Here is an 18,526-nt window from a genome sequence, read left to right as displayed (position 1 = left end):
AATGCTATAGATAATAGGACTACGTGGATTATTTTGGTTAAGAAATTGAAATAAATCGAAGTCAATGAAGCCTGCTCTTAAACCCATAGAGAGTGTATCATGAATTATACATTGGAATGCTACAGTGGGATCATGGTCCAAAAGATGATAAGTATTTGTGTCTTGTAATTGGCTCTTCAACTCATCAGCATAGTCAGTATAGTCCATTATAACTATGCCCCCTCCTTTGTCTGCAGAGCGTATAATAATGGATTGGTCCTCTGCCAAATTTCTTATAAGTTGGCGCTGATGTTTTGTGACATTTTGTCTTCTACTCATGGGTTTGGACATTGCTACATGTGCATCTTTATTGGTCAATGATAAGAAGGTCTTTCTTGAAGATTTGTTAGTCGATGGATTGAAAGTTGATTTGAGACGAAATTTATCCTTTATTTCATTATTGGCTGTGGTATTAATAGCATTGCTTTTGTTGAAGTATTCCTTTAAGCGAAGATTCCTACCAAACTTGAACCATTTTACCTCCCACTTAAATTGGTTAGCATTGGCCAGAAATGACAGATACATTTTTGGAACGTGGGTACCAGCGCTCCATCCTAGACAAAGCTCTAGAGGAAGCCAAGAAACCTCGAGCACCTAAGGAGGAAGCGACAGTTCGAAAAACAGTTCAAAGATTGTTTTTTCCTACCACGTTTCATCAATCCACTAATTTAATTTCTTCAGCTATCAGAAAAAAATGGAGAATTTTGTCCACAGATGACACTCTCCCTAAGGTCTTCCATGAACAATCGCTTATTTGTTTTAAGAGGAATAAGAATCTAAAAGATCTCTTGGTCCACACAGATCCTGTCTCAAGTTATACGGATAAAATCACTACCCAGAACCGGGGCAGTGTCCGCTGTCTCGGCTGTGTAACGTATGGACATATGACGCCATCGAGAACCTTTTTACATCCACATACAAATAAGGAATATTCTATTAAGAGTACTATTATGTGCAAAACCACACACGTTATATATAAGCTAACATGCCCATGTGGCTTAGTTTATATAGGGAAGACCGAAACCGCATTATGTGAGAGGATCAGAGGACATCGCTCTAGCATTAGTCTGGCATACAGGGACGGGACATCCGACAAACCAGTAGCTAAACATTTTTTGGAGTTGAAACATCCGTTAACTACGTTGAAGTTTATAGCCATTGATCACATCCCAGTATCAAATAGAGCTGTAGACAGGGGAAAGTTGTTATTGAACAGAGAAACTTTCTGGATTTATGAATTGGACACGGTGTCCCCAAAAGGCTTGAATGAGAATATTTCCTTCCATTCTTTTTTGTAAAGTCTTTTTTGTAGTAGTCTTTCTTGTCGTAGCCTTTTTTACATAAGACTTTTCCGTATAAGTGTTTTTTTTTTTTCTTCATAAATGAATTTGTATGCAATAAACTCTCTGTCACTTTTACCTTGAATGATGCTGCTTACTGAATTGTAATGTCCTCAGAAGAAACATGGGAACAGCGCTTTAGCTAGGATTTATTTTTTACTTATTAGTTTTTAATATACACATTCTGAGATTTATGTCATATCAGTTGTTTATACAACAAAATTAACACAAAGATACTTGATTAAGACATGTAATCTAGTTTAGATTAATACCATAATATATAAGCATATACAATATATTTCTTTGTTTTATAATTATGCCTTTTTGTGGTTTCTGATCATTTATCTCAGAATGTTTGTCTGTGTGTATACTGATATGTGTATATTTTGTAATTTAGAATATATGTGGTTAGTCTTTCTTATGTAAATGTTATATATATATACTGAGCTACATAGTAGTAGCCCAGATTGTTAGTAATGTATTTGACATGAATTTTGAGCTATTGCACTTTTTACACGTATGGCACTTTATAATTAATTTGTCACTTTTTTGGCACTTTATTTCCAGCACATGTCACTTTACATACGGACCAAAGTCTATTTGGCCTCTTACTGATCAATTTCTTCTAGTACCATCACTTATATTATGCACTTTACATTATTCATATTAAATTGGCATTTTGCCATTCCAATGTACCTTTAGGACTAGCACTTTAATTATGCACTTTACAGTAACCATACTAAATTAGTAGTTGGCAATAGTATATTGCTCACTACTTCAGATTATCACACAGCTTAATTTAGCTCACTTTGATTTGTTCATCTATTGTATATGGATTTATTATCACTATGTACCCTAATTCACCCACACTTAATATGTCCGTTCTTTTCTATCTCCATAGCGACGCATTATGTCTCCGCGTCGCTATGGTAACAAACGGAAACGTCATCACGTTATGACGTCACTAAAGGGGGCGGGGCACGCTCGCGCATGTGCACAGGACACGCTAGGACGCCAGTTAGACGGCGATTTTCATCTGGGGGTAAGCTAATTTATCTAATAATGTCATGTATAAATGCTTTGAATGTTTGTCATTTGTTTTTATGATCCTGATGAAAGTCCTCCAAGCAGGACTGAAACGTTGAGCGCTGTTTTTTTAAACTTTTTTCATTAAACTTTGGAATTTTACCAAACCGTGAGTGCAGCCATCTACTTGGATTTTTTAATAAATATATAATATATATATATATATATATATATATATATATATATAAATATCCAATACTTGCACTCCTGCACATATAATAAACGCCAGGTGCTTGTCAGCAAAAAATATAACAATGTATATGAAGATAGCACTCCAGGGACTAGATAATAAGGTGAAAAAACTTAGCTTTTATTCAGCAAGATGCCACAGTGATCAACGTTTCAGTTCCAGTACAGAACTTTCGTGTACAATGTACACATTGTACCCTTTGCCCCCTGTGATTGCCATGGCTGAGTGCCCGAATTTGCGGGTAAATTTGACCTGGTTTAAGATAGATTTGCAGCTGTCTGTGTTGCTGCTGTAGCCTGAATGCATTACAGCGGCTGTATGGAAGTCGGCTGGAATGCAAGGGGGCGTGAATTGTTTTGTAAGGGTTGCCAATACATACAGTAAAAAAAAAAAGAAAAAGTTACCTGCACTCTCTCCTAAATCCCGATGTATATTTAAAAGGGAATCATGACATGTCACACATGTCATGTGTCCTTAAGGGGTTAAACAAATGGAGTTCATTTAGTTACTCCAATAGCCATTGGAGGGAATGCCCGTCTGCCAACGTCAAGGCAGACCCCCTCAGGTGGGTTTTACACTGACCTTTCACCTTGCTTCCTTGAACTTCTGGCAAAGATATCTCTAATGAGACAGAGAGGGGTATTTTTATATACACCCCTATATACAGGTGATACTCGAAAAATTTGAATATTGTGCAAAAGTTCATTTATTTCAGTAATGCAACGTAAAAGGGGAAACTAATATATGAGAGACGCATTACATGCAAAGCAAGATAGTTCAAGCTGTGATTTGTCGTAAGTGCGATAATTATGGCTTACAGCTCATGAAAGCCCCAAATTCACAATCTTAGTAAATTAGAATATTACATGCAATCAATAAAGCAAGGAGTGTACATAGAACAATATCAGACCTCTGAAAAATATAAGCATGCATATGGACTCAGTACTTTGTTTGGGCCCCTTTTGCATCAATTACTGCCTCAAAGCGGCCTGGCATGGAAGCTATCAGCCTGTGGCACGGCTATCAGCTCTTTTGCATTGTTCGGTCTCATGTCTCTCATCTTTCTCTTGGCAATGCCCCATAGATTCTCTATAGGGTTCAGGTCAGGCGAGTTTGTTGGCCAATCAAGCACAGCAATCCCACGGTCATTGGACCAGGCTTTGGTGCTTTTGGCAGTGTGGGCAGGTGCCAAGTTCTGCTGGAAAATGAAGTCAGCATCCCCATAAAGCTTGTCTGCGGAAGGAAGCATGAAGTGCTCCAAAATCTCCTGGTAGACGGCTGCGTTTACCCTGGACTTAATGAAGCACAGTGGACCAACACTAGCAGATGACATGGCTTCCCAAATCAACACAGATTGTGGAAACTTCACACTGGACTTCAAGCATCCTGCAGTGTGTGCCTCTCCATTCTATCTCCAGACTCTGGGTCCTTTGTTTCCAAATGAGATGCAAAAGTTGCTCTCATCAGAAAAGAGAACTTTGGACCACTGAGCAACAGACCATGTCTGTATTTCTTTAGCCCAGGTAAGACGCTTCTGATGTTGTTTGTTGTTCAGGAGCGGTTTGTCAAGAGGAATACGACATCTGAAGCCCATGTCCAGGATCCATCTGTGTATAGTGGCTCTTAATGCACTGACTTTAGCCTCAGTCCACTCCTTGTGAAAGTCCCCAACACTTTTGAATGGCCTTTTCCTGACAATCCTCTCTAGGCTGCGCCCATCCCTGCTGCTTGTGCACCTTTTTCTTCCACACTTTTCGATTCCACATAGCTTTCTATTAATGTGCTTTGATACAGCACTTTGGGAACATCCAACTTCCTTCGCTATTACCTTTTGAGGTTTTTCCTCCTTATGGAGCGTGTCGATTATGGTTTTCTGCACAACTGTCAGGTCAGCAGTCTTCCCCATGATTGTGATTCCTACTGAACCAGACTGAGAGACCATTTAACGGCTCAGAAACCATTTGTAGGTGTTATGGCTTACTTAGCGGATTAGAGTGGGACACTGTGAGCCTAGAATATTGCACCTTTTCACAATATTCTAATTTACTGAGATTGTGGATTTGGGGTTTTCATGAGCTGTAAGCCATAATCATCGCACTTATGACAAATCACGGCTTGAACTATCTTGCTTTGCATGTAATGCATCTATCTCATATATTAGTTTCCCCTTTTACGTTACATTACTGAAATAAATTAACTTTTGCACAATATTCAAATTTTTCGAGTATCACTTGTACTTATTAACCCTTAATAGGGAATACATGGGATGGGTGGCAGCATTGCAACACAGCTGTGTGATACAAAAAGAGAATACAAATACAAAAAAAAACAAGTCCTGCGCTCACTCCCATCACTCCTGGGCGGCAGCAACGACCACAGAACACATCAGCCTCCTAAATCCCTATGTATATTCAAACAAATTGAGGTCATTTAGTCACTCCAATGGCCATGTACACACATATATAAGTGAGTACACCCCTCACATTTTTGTAAACATTTTATATTATCTTTTAATGTGAGAACAATGAAGAAATTACACTCTGCTATAATGTAAAGTAGTAAGTGTACAGCCTGTATAACAGTGTAAATTTGCTGTCCCCTCAAAATAATTCAACACACAGGCATTAATGTCTAAACCGTTGGCAACAAAAGTGAGTACTCCAACACACAGCCATTACATCCCTAAGTGGAAATGTCCAAATTGTCAATATTTTGTGTGGCCACCATTATTTTACAGCACTGCCTTAACTCTCATGGGCATGGAGTTCACCAGAGCTTCACAGGTTGCCACTGGAATCCTCTTCTACTCCTCCATTGACGATATTACGGAGCTGGTGGATGTTAGAGACCTTGTGCTCCCCCACCGTTCGTTTGAGGATGCCCCACAGATGCGCAATAGGGTTTAGGTCTGGAGACATGCTTGGCCAGTCCATCACCTTTACCTTCAGCTTCTTTAGCAAGGCAGTGGTCATCTTGGAGGTGTGTTTGGGGTCGTTATCATACTGGAATACTTCCCTGCAGCCCAGTCTACGAAGGGAGGGGATAATGCTCTGCTTGGGTATGTCACAGTACATGTTGGCATTCATGGTTCCCTCAATGAACTGTAGCTCTCCAGTGCCAGCAGCACTCATGCAGGCCGAGACCATGACACTCCCACCACCATGCTTGACTGTAGGCAAGACACACTTGTCTTTGTACTCCTCATCTGGTTGCCGCCACACACGCTTGACTCCATCTGAACCAAATAAGTTAATCTTGGTCTCATCTGACCACAGGACATGGTTCCAGTAATCCATGTCCTTAGTTTGCTTGTCTTCAGCAAACTGTTTGCAGGCTTTCTTGTGCATTATCTTTAGAAGAGGCTTCCTTCTTGGACGACAGCCATGCAGACCAATTTGATGCAGTGTGTGGCGTATAGTCTGAGTATTGACAGGCTGACCCCCGACCCCTTCCACCTCTGCAGCAACGCTGGCAGCACTCATACGTCTATTTCCCAAAGACAACCTCTTGATATGACGCTGAGCATGTGCACTCAACTTCTTTGGTCGACCATGGCGAGACCAGTTCAGAGTGGAACCTGTCCTGTGAAACCGCTGTGTGGTCTTGCCCACCATACTGCAGCTCAGTTTTAGGGTCTTGGCAATCTTCTTATAGACTAGGCCATCTTTATGTAGAGCAACAATTCTTTTTTTCAGATCTTTAGAGTTCTTTGTCGTGAGGTGCCATGTTCAACTTCCAGTGACCAGTAGAGAGTGTGAGAGCGATAACACCATATTTAACACACCTGCTCCCCATTCACACCTGAGACCTTGTAATACTAACAAGTCACATGACACCGGGGATGTAAAATGGCTTATAAGGCCCAATTTGGACATTTCCACATTGCCAATGGTTTAGACATTAATGGCTGTGTGTTGAATTATTTTGAGGGGACAGCAAACTTACATTGTTATACAGGCTGTACACTTACTACTTTAGATAAAATACAATATAAAAGTGAAATTTCCTAAAAAGAGAAAGTGCTAGTGCTACAATCACCTTAGTGGGCCACAATAACCACTAAAAACGAACAATAAAAAGAAAAGATGGTGAGAGCACTTCAAATAAATAGAATTGATATTACCCAAATTGAAGTCAATCTCTGCAAATAAACATAAATAGAGAAGACATAGGGTAATAAAGTTTAACCCCTTAAGGACCAAACTTCTGGAATAAAAGGGAATCATGACGTGTCACACACGTCATGTGTCCTTAAGGGGTTAAACTATAAACTTAAAAGTAATGTGTTGGTCTCACTCACATAGATGTAGCCACTTTAAAAGCTGGCTCAAACGGCATGCCTTGAATAAATCACATGTGGACTTCAGCTGGGCACTTCCCAAAATTGTGTCTGATGTACCTCCAGAACGCAGGTTAGGGGGTTACTAAACTTTTTATTCTCCAATAACAGGAAATAAGTTAAAAACAACAAAGTCCAAGGAAAGTCCCATAAATAGTAAGTCCAGAATGCACCTTACGTATTTCGGCTGTGTGCGTTCCAGACGTAATTCTTTCAATTCAAATTTTATCTCTAACTATAAACATCCAGTTATTTCCAACTCTAATTCTAATTCTAGTTCTAATTATGGAAGTTATTCTAACGCCAACTCTAATTCGTATTCCAAGTCTATTTCAAGGAAATGCAGCCCTCCCTTGTCTCCTAATGATACCCATTCTAGGAATGATAATCAAGAGATTTTTTTAGACAAGGGGTGAGACCCAAAACCAGAACGAACGTACACACTTCCAACCCAAAACAGATTTCAAACACTAAGATCCCCAATAAAAAAAAGACCCCATTCCGAAGTGTAGGAGGATCAGACTATATCAGCACATCTCCCATACAGACAGAATTGAAAAACAACAAATTTAAATGGTTTTAATTTATATTTGGATAATCAAAAATTTCTGAAAAAAATTAACCATTAAAAGATTTTTTCAAAATAGAGATATAAATAACTCTCAAGAGATTACACCAACTCAAGACAAACTAAGAAATGATTCAAATTCTGTACAAAATATTTTACATACTCCATTTAAACCAAATTCTCATTTTTATCCTTGGTCCGCAAAGAGTAAATATCTAGATATCTTTAACGAATTGGTTCAAGCAGACTTAGATAAATTAACCAATAATAGATATCAATCTAATCTTAATAAAAAAGAAAGAGTAGCTTTAAAAACGTTAACTAACAATCCTAATATAATCATAATAGAGGCAGACAACGGAGGAGGCACTGTGATTATGGATAGATCTTACTATATGGAGGAGGCATATAACATCTTAAATGATATCAACACTTACGAGACCTTATCATATAATCCTACTTCTTTGTTTTTGCAGGACTTAAAAAAAACTGTTAGATCTCGGTTTAGAAAAATACATTTTAATTAAAAAGGAATATGATTTCATTTTCAATCCCAATTGCAAAACAGCAACTTTTTACTTTCTACCAAAGATCCACAAAAATCTCCAAAAAAACCCTGGTCGTCCCATTGTCCGTGGAATTAATTCTTTGTCTTGTAATCTGTCTGAGTATATAGATTTTTTTCTTCAGCCTTATGTTTCTCTTAGTGATACGTACATCAGAGATACTAGACAGATTTTTACAAGATCTAACTTCAATCCAATGGAAATCTACATACATTTTAGCTACTGCAGATATAGCAGCCCTATAGTCTAATATCCCACATCAAAAGGGCATTTTAGCTATAACAGATATACTTAATGATCACCAACATCTTTCATTTATTCAAATAGATTTTTTGACACAATGTATGTCATTTGTATTGAGAAAGAATTTTTTCTGGTTGGACGGACGGTATGTTTTACAGAAATGTGGCGTCGCCATGGGTACCAAGTTTGCCCCCAGTTTTGCCAATATGTACGTCTCCCATTGGGAACAATGTCATGCTAGGCTAGGTGTCCATTCGGGGGGCAATTTGGTCCTATGGCGACGCTACATAGATGATGTATTGTTTATATGGGAAGGTTCCACTGAAAGTCTAAATCTCTTTTTTGAATATATTAATTCAAATGATTACAATCTCAAATTTACTTTCAATGTTAGTTCAGTATCTTTAGATTTCCTGGATCTTACTATTTATATAGATCAAAATCAACTGAAAACTAAAACATTTTTCAAACCAACTGACTGTAATACAGCTATAGATCTATCCAGTGCTCATCATCCCCCTTGGCTCTCTAACGTTCCAAGAAGTCAACTTATTCGCCTTAGAAGAAACTGCTCAGATGACACAATATTTTTACAACAAGCACAAGCAATTAAAACACGTTACTCAGAAAAAGGTTATGATCAGGATCAAATTAATATAGATATACAAACTATATTGGATACAGACAGATCAAATTTTTAAAGAACAATTATAATAAACAACAAGTTAAAAATAATCCTGGTACTCAAAATAATACATTTCAATTTGCATTAATAACTCAATAAAACCCACAGGCAAAACAAATCAAAACGATTCTGAATAAATATTGGTATATTTTGGAAAGAGACAATGTACTCAAAGACGTTATCCCCCCAAAAAACACGGTTATTTACAAACGAGCAGCCAATTTAAAAAATAAATTGGCTCCCAACCTTCTCCCTAAACATCCTCCCTCAATGTCGGATACTTTTCTTAAACCTTTACAAGGTTTTTTCTGTTGTGGACATTGTTCCACTTGTAAATATCAAAAAAGGAAAATCACTAGTTTTGTTAGTACTCATACAAAGAAAGTATATCAAATCAAAAGACATATCCAATGCTCTACAACTTTTGTGGTTTATTTACTTCAATGTGGTTGTGGGGCCCAATATGTGGGTCGCACTACACGAAAACTTCATATCAGACTTAACCTGGAATACTTTAACAATATTAAAAAAGGCAAACTTGACCACAGTGTACCTAGACATTGTAGTGCATGTCCCCTCTTTTGTTGGGATAATTTTCAAGCCTTTGGTATAGAACATATTGTATTGGGCTGCAGAGGAGGCGATAAACTCCAAGAGTTTATTCGCTAAGAGGCCTTTTTGATATATATCCTCAAAACATTACACCATGGCCTTAATGCTGAAATAGATTTACAAGGTCTGATATGAATTACATTTTTAAAGCATCGGTTTTGTTCTTTGGTTCTTTTTATATATTAGCTCTTTTTCCTCTTATCTCCATATATACCACTAAGGGGTATTACATTGTCATTTATTTAATTTGTACATATTTAAATTATGAGTTTTTGGGTTTATATAACTTTGATTATACAGATCTATGGAGTTTATGTATTAACCGTTTATTATTTATTTTTCCATTTATGTTGTTTATTATTATTTTTATATTTTTAGTTTTAATTTTATTATTATTTTATTTTTAATTTTATTTTAACAGTTATTTTTATTATTATTTTTTATGTTTATTTTTATTTCTTTGGTTTATTATTACCTTAATCTTAATTTCATCGTTTTTTATATTTGGATATCATTTTTTAATTATTATTTATATTGTATTATTATAATGGTTATACTTCTGATTTTATATTCTCTTATGTCTGTATGGCGTCAGATTGCCTGTTCTGTGCATTTTCTCTTTATCATATAGATCTCCCTTTGCGTGTGTTATAGCATGCTCAATGAATATTATGCTTTAGTGTTTGGGACTCTAGTTCATTGTACGCATGCACCTATCACCGGATGGATGTCACGGGAAGTGTGTCATTGCGTTCCAGGCTGGAACGCACGCCGCCGGTGAACGATATCAAGAAGAATTACCACGGGTATAAGAAGCTCGTCTACAAAGATCCAGTATATATCCCTGAAGAAGTCCCTGACATATTTTGGACGAAACGCGTTGGATATTGGACTCTTTATTGTTTTATTTACTTTTTAATATTTTATGCATTTTTTTCTTTTCTTTGCTATGCTGCCTAAGGTGGAATTTTGCTCCAATTTACCAGTTCCCACCACGCTGCTATTCAGTTCCACTTGGAGTGGAGATATGCCTGTTACATCTCTATGTTTGTAAGTGCAATCTAATAAATATATTTTGTATTTTTCCTACATACTTCACTATGTATGGTTCTTTTTATCCATTCCTTTGAAGACATCTACATTGCCTGAATCTACTATCAAGCTCATTATTACATATACCCCAGGGGGGGTGAGAGGCCTGATTTCTACTTTTGTTTGTGAGTTTGCTACCAGCACCATATTTCTCACTATTATCATACTGTGTTACGCTATGATTTGTATTTTTTTTATTATTTTAGATTCAATATTATTCTTATATAGAATATTTCAGCTCTGGTTCCTCTTCTCCAGGTTGTATCTTTATATTGTATGCTGATTGGATGTGGTTTCCACTTTTTTGTTTCAATATCTACTAAACAGCTCACTAATTTGGTACCCTTACACAGGGCAATCTCACATTGGATTGCCACATTAGGTAACTGTTGTGTTTAATAGATAGCTCCCTAATTTGAGCACTGAAAGAGCAAAAGTAAGAAATGTTTTTTTTTCTTAATTTTGTTGTTTCAGTTTCTTAGTAGATACGTCTCTAATTTGCTATGCTTAATTATGGCAATCCAATAGAATTATACCAAATTAGGGAGCTATCTACTAAACAGCTGAAAGAGGAAAAGTAAGAAAAATACTTTTTTTTATTTTTTTATTTAGCTGTTTCAGTTGCCTCGTAGATAGGTCCCTAATTTTCTATCTTCAATTATGGCAATCCCAAGAAAGGATACCAAATAAGGGAGCTATCTACTAAACAGTTAAAAGAGCAAAATCAAGAAAAATCCCCATTTCTTAATTTTGTTGTTTCAGTTGCTTAGTAGATATGTTCCTAATTTGCTATCCTTATAAAAACAAATTAATCTGAAATACTTTGTTTTGTATTTAATCTGAATTAGTTTGTTTTTTGTTTATTAGAACACATTTGAATATACAAATTTGGATATAAATGTAACTTAAAGTGACATTGTACGTGGTTGCTTTTCTGGTAAGATAGTTGGTGATGTAAATAATTGACCAGGCAGGTCGTTACAGTAAGTTGTCCTTAAAAGAACACACTAGCACCAAAGCCACTTTTAATGTTAAGGAAGTGGTTAAGGTGTCTGAAGCTCAACTTCACTAATTACCATAGTGATGGTAGCCCTGTTTACCATCAAGTGGTACTCTTAAATGAAGTCCTCCCAGATGTCAGTCTGGCATCCTCTTTGCCAGTTTTGCCAGCTGCTAGCAAGTGTGGAAGCATTTGTTGAGCAACAGTGATAGGCTGAAAGTGTCATCTGACCATATCAGCCTTTCACTGGACTCCCTTAATGAGCAATGCTTCAGAAATTGACTTTGCGGAATAGCGAGTAGGGGCATAATTTACTAATACTAAGTAATCTTTACTTAGTATTAGTAAATTTGTCTGAAAGACCAATTTAGGGCTTTCAGCCTTTTGGTAGATAGCTTCCTAATACCGTGGGAATTAGGGAGTTATCTACCAAGCGGCTGCAACAAAAGTCCCGAAATGCCGGAGTTCCGAAGTTGCCGAAGTACCGTGTCTAAGATCCGAAGTGCCGAAGTGTCTAAGATCCGAAGTGCCGAAGTACCGAAGTGTCTAAGATCCGAAGTGCCGAAGTACCGAAGTGTCTAGGATCCGAAGTGCCGAAGTTGCCGAAGTGCCAAAGTGTTCAAGTGCCGAAGTTCCGAAGTTGCCGAAGTTCCGAAGTTGCCGAAGTTCCAAAGTTGCTGAAGTTCCGAAGTTGCTGAAGTTCCGAAGTTGCTGAAGTGGCGAAGTTGCTGAAGTGGCGAAGTTCCGAAGTGCCGAAGTGTTCAAGTGCCGAAGTTCCAAAGTTGCCGAAGTTCCGAAGTGTCGAAGTGCCGAATTGCCGAAGTCCCGAATTGATGAAGTCCTGAATTGATGAAGTCCCGAATTGATGAAGTCCCGAATTAATGAAGTCCCGAATTAATGAAGTCCCGAATTTCGGAATGCCGAACCGAAACGAATATTTTCCCCATGCACATGCCTATCCACAAGTAACTAAAGGGACACTCCAGGCACCCAGACCACTTCTGCCCATTGGAGTGGTCTGGGTGCCAACTCCCAATACCTTGCAGGGTTAACTCCACCTCTAGTGACTGTCTACTAGACAGCCACTAGAGGGCACTTCCTGGTCCATAGCACAGAAAACCTGTGAGGACCTGCAGCGTCACTCAATTCCCCATTTAAATGCTTTTCTATGGAGAGCTCTAATCCGCATGCGAGGTAGGTCTCCGCGGCCGGTGGGCGGGATCAGTCTCGTCCACCAGCCGACGTAATGAAGTGGAGGAGTGGCGGCGACCCGCAACCACCGCCGAGGGAAATCGGCGGGGGTCTCAGGTAAGTGACTGAAGGGGTTTTCACCCCTTCAGCAACCGGGCATTGGGTGGTGGGAGGGAGAGGGGACCTGCAGTGCCAGGAAAACTGATTGTTTTTCTCTCACTGGAGAGTCCCTTTAAGGAAGTGTGGAAATAAGTGAACCTCTGTTTTTAATCTTTCAAGATTCTTTTCTTTCAGGAAGTGATACGGAGGAATGGAGGAAGGCGGATGTGGTTCCTTTATTCAAAACAGTTTGAAATCCTTGCCTGGAAATTATAGACCTGTGAGCTTTACTTCTGTGGCTGGGAAAGTATTTGAAAGGTTATTAAGGAATACTATTCAAGAATTCCTTGAGAAGAACATGGTTATCAGCAAATATCAGCATGGTTTCATGAAGCACAGGTCATATCAAACTAACTTGATTGCATTCTACAAAGAAGTAACTAGAAGTATAGATCAGGGTGTTTCAGTGGAAGGAATCTATTTGGATTTTACCAAGGTTTTTGATACAGTTCCATACAATAGATTAGTGTTCAAACTAAAAGAAATTGGTCTAGATAAAAATTATTGTTCTTTGGTTGTCATTAATGGTACATTTTCAAGCTGGACAGAGGTGGCAAGTGGTGTCCCCCATGCATAGGCGTGTGCAGCCTATTGCATTAGGGTGTGCACCCTAAAGCACAAACACACGCTGCGTGTATATGTATGTATTTATATATATATACATACACACACATATATATATATATATATATATATATATATACACACACACATACATACACTGATGTATGTACACATACATACATTCACTGCTCCATGCTGCAGTGGGGAGGGAGGCTTAGAGCAGAGCCAGCGCTCGGATAGTGCTGGCTCTGCATGAGCTGACAGGGGAGATCCTGAGATTTCCCCTGCCGTTCTCACTCCATAGGCGTGCCGCGGGGATTAGGGTGTGCCCAGGCACACCCGGCACACCCTGTGCACACGGCTATGGCCCCAAGGTTCTGTTTTGGGACCCCTTCTATTTAACATGTTTATAAATTATCTTGAAAAAAGCATTGAAAGTCATATTTCAGTGTTTGCAGATGACACAAAGCTCTGTAAAGTAATACAATGTAAACAAGATATTACATTGCTGCAGAGGGATTTAGATAGATTGGGGTACTGGGCACTCAAATGACAGATCAAATGTAATATATAAAAGTTATGCACCTCTGCATCAAGCATGCACAAGCAACTTATACCCTTAATGGAAGCAAATTAAAGATAACCACACATGAGAAGGACTTGGATATTGTTATAGACAAGAAACTATGCAACAATGTGCAATGTCAATCAGCAGTGGCTAAGACCAGTAAGGTATTGTCATGCATGAAAAAGGGCATTAATTCTTGGGATGAGAATATCATTTTGCCTCTTTATAAATCACTGGTAAGACCACATCTTGAATTTGCTGTGCAATTTTGGTAACCTGTTCTAAAGAAGGATATTATGGCACTAAGAGTGCAGAGGCAGGCTACAAAATTAATAAAATAAATAGGAACATTTTAGATATAAAAAAAAAGGTTAAAGGGAAACTCCAGTGCCAGAAAAACGATCCGTTTTTCTGGCACTGGAGGGAACCTCTCCCTCCCACCCACCAATCCCCGGTTACTGAAGGGGTGAAAACCCCTTCAGTGACTTACCTGGGAGAGCGGCGATGTCCCTCACCGCTGTCTCCGCCTCCACGATGCTCCTCCTTGTGATTACGTCGGCCGGTGGGCGAGACTAATCTCGCCCACCGGCCGAGGAGACCGAATGCGCATGCGCGGAAATGCCGCGCATGCGCATTACGTCTCCCCATAGGAAAGCATTGAAAAATCATTTCAATGCTTTCCTATGGGGTTTTGAGCGACGCTGGAGGTCCTCACACAGCGTGAGGACGTCCAGCGACGCTCTAGCACAGGAAACCTGTGCTAGAAACTAGGAAGTGACCTCTAGTGGCTGTCTAGTAGACAGCCACTAGAGGTGGAGTTAACCCTGCAATGTAATTATTGCAGTTTATGAAAAACTGCAATAATTACACTTGCAGGGTTAAGGGTAGTGGGAGTTGGCACCCAGACCACTCCAATGAGCAGAAGTGGTCTGGGTGCCTGGAGTGTCCCTTTAACAAATGTAACCTCTTTAGTTTAGAAAAACATTGCCTCAGAGGGGATATGATAATATTATTCAAATATATCTGTGGCGAAAACAAACAATTGTGTGGAAATCTATTCAAAAACAGGACTATACATAGGACCCGAGGTCATGCATTTAGACTGGAAAAAAGAAGATTAAGTCAAAGGAAAGTTTTTTTTTACCGTAAAAACAATAAGGATATGTAATTCTCTGCCTGAAGAAGTGATTTTATAAGAGTCTGTAAAGATGTTTAAACAGCAACTAGATGCATACTTGCAAAAACAGAATATTAAAGGATATAATTTTTCAATGTAGGGTAAATGCTTCTTGATCCAAGGATTAATCTGCTGCCATTCTGGGGTCAAGAGGAAATAGTTTTCCTATTTTGTTGTAAAACTGGAAGTGCTTCAAACTGGGTTGTTGTTTTTTTGCTTTCTTTTGGATCCACAGCAAAAAACAAATGTGAGGAAGGTTGAACGTACTGGACACATGTCTATTTTCAGCCTATGTAACTATATAACTATGTAAGTATGTGTATAATGTATGCAGATTATCCCTGCAACATAAACAAGCGTAAAGGATCACTATAGGGTCAGGAACACAAACATGTATTCCTGACCCTATAGTGTTAACACCACCATCTAGCCCCCCTGAGACCCTCATGCCTCCATTGACATAGCAAAATCTTACTGTATTGAAGCCTGAAGCTGTAACTATGCATGCTGTTAGACTCAAACAATCATTCTGCTGACATCATCAGAAGTAGTAGCCTGATCCAATCACAATGCTTCCCCCTAGGATTGGCTGAGACTGACAAAGAGGCAGATCAGGGGCAGAGCCAGCATGATTCAAACACAGCCCTGGCCAATCAGCGTCTCCTCATAGAGATGAATTGAATCAATTAATCTCTATGAGGAATGTACAGTGTCTGCATGCAGAGGGAGGAGATACTGAATGTATGGATGCATTTTAGGCAGCCATGACCCAGGAAGGATCTCTAACAGCTGTCCGAGGAGTGGCCAGTGAAGTTATTTTCTCTGAAAAGACAGTGTTTACAGCAAAAAGCATGAAGGTAATGATTCAACTCACCAGAGCAAATTCAATAAGCTGTAGTTGTTCTGGTGACTATTCAGTACAGAGAGTTGTCATTAATGGTGAATTTTAAAGCTGGACAAAAGTCATATAAAAATTTATAAATGTTCTTAAAATAGGCATTGAAATCCATGTTTCAGTGTTTGCAGATAACACAAAACTAGGTGACGTAATACAATGTAAGCAGGATATTACATTGCTGCAGAGGGATTTAGATTGATTGGGGGACTGAGCACTCAAATGGCAGATGAAATTTAATGTAGATAAATGCAAAGTAAACCTTTAAAAAAAAATCAGGTAATTGCCTAATGCTAAGATTAAACTGCATTGGGAAGTCTGTAATTTTAAAAGTCTGTGCTAAGTTAGAAGGGGAGGGTTGGCAATGGCAGCAGACAATATGCATGCATATTTTCATTGTGGTATATCTAATAAACAGAGATTTAATTTTTTTGTGGGGCAGTGTTCTGTTCCTTTAAGGAACACTATAGTACTCCTAATACATTAGTGTCCCTCTGCTTCTACTTCCCATTGTAAATAAAGGGTTAAAAACAGCCTTTAAAGACTCAGCGCATTACAGCGCCGAGATCCCTCTGCGCCAGTTCTGTCTCCACCTTATCCTCTGACGTCAGTGCAAAGGGGAACCCAATGCTCATGTACTGCAAGCCAGGCATGAACATTAGGCCTTTCCTATGGAAATTTAACATAAGCTGGACATCCTCATGCAAGTGTGAAGATGTCCAGTGTCGTTTCATGGAGTTAAAATATGTGAAACATAATTTCTCAAAAACTTAATTTTTTTCCGATGCAGAGGAGCGATGAAGTGGTCTAGGTGTCTATAGTGTCCCTTTAAACAATAAATTGATTTTCAATATTTATTTTTACACTTTACAAACTTTTGTTCCTTTTTGTTCATTTTCTCTTTCTGTTCTGTACATTTATTTTTTGCTTTAATAGCATTTGTAACTTTACTAATAATATTGTAATGGTAGTTTGTGTATGGGAGCGGAAATTTAACAAGATTTTGGAGCTGCCCTTCTTACTTTTGAGTGGACTGATTTAACTAGCTCATGGAAAGAGTTCTTCTGTAATGGCACATGTGTTTTTTTAACCAATATTATTAATTTTACCTTCTTAAGCTCTTCTTGTATGCACATGCTATGTTCTTCGGATGACAGTATCTCGTGGTTTGAAGAGTCTATTCTTGGCTCAAAATCTTGATCCTCCCCAGAAGAAGTTTCTTTGTCACTCATCTTTGATGTTAATTCAGATAATCGTGTCTTGAGTTTTTGTTCAAGATTATCAGTCTCTATTCTATGTTGCTGATCTCCACTGCTCATATCTGTTTCTGATAAGTCACTGAAACCCTAGAAAGGAAAGGTTATTTTAGCACAGCTTATATTAGACATATATGCACACACATATAGTAAAAACACATGAATACACAATGTATACAATGAGAATTTAGACAAGTTTTTATTTTTGCTTTCATACGTTAGCAAATTGGATTTGAAATAAAACAACGACAACCAGATAAAGTGAAAACAGCTTTAATGTGGGTGTATTTATTTGTTGTTAATTAATTTATTGTAATTTTTCAATGTTACTGTGTTTTTCTCATGTTTCTGGTTTATCCTCCTTTTTTAGCTTCATAGTTACCCGTTTTAGTAGGATTAGCAGTGACAGTGTTATTTGTCATATTGGCCATATGGAAATCTTACACCTAGACACACTATTAGATATTTAATTAGCTCTCTTGTACATTAGCCCTTAGAGATGGAGGCAATTGTCCAACTTCTGGACCAAAACAAAACCTAGAATGTGTGCCTTGATTTGAGAGTTTGTTCCACCATTATTTATATTTTAGTGTATGCATATACAGTTGCAAGAAAAAGTATGTGAACCCTTTGGAATTATATGGATTTCTGCACAAATTGGTCATAAAATGTGATCTGATCATCATCTAAGTCACAACAATAGACAATCACAGTCTGCTTAAACTAATAACACAGTCTGCCTCATTTAAGCAGACTGTGATTGTCTATTGTTATGACTTAGATGATGATCAGATCACATTTTATGACCAATTTGTGCAGAAATCCATATCATTCCAAAGGGGTTCACATACTTTTTCTTGCAACTGTATATTGTGTACTAGACTTGTGCATGGGAAGAATATTTAGTTTGGCCGAACCATTTTTTCTGAAAATAAAATTTTCTTTGGGACAGCCAA

General features: G+C 38.2%; 1 protein-coding gene across 1 annotated transcript in view; it reads right to left on the bottom strand.

Annotated features, from left to right (window-relative positions):
* MYRIP (myosin VIIA and Rab interacting protein) overlaps positions 1–18,526 on the bottom strand; it is a 727,567-nt gene that overhangs the window by 84,533 nt on the left and 624,508 nt on the right. The window contains exon 11 of the mRNA XM_063452086.1: positions 17,424–17,660. Coding sequence (XP_063308156.1) covers positions 17,424–17,660 — 237 coding nt within the window. The remainder of the gene's footprint in view (positions 1–17,423; positions 17,661–18,526) is intronic.

The sequence above is a fragment of the Pelobates fuscus genome, chromosome 4 (assembly GCF_036172605.1).
Source record: "Pelobates fuscus isolate aPelFus1 chromosome 4, aPelFus1.pri, whole genome shotgun sequence".
NCBI lineage: Eukaryota > Metazoa > Chordata > Amphibia > Anura > Pelobatidae > Pelobates > Pelobates fuscus.
Note: the sequence above shows the minus strand (reverse complement) of the source record. Positions and strands in the feature narration are given on the sequence as shown.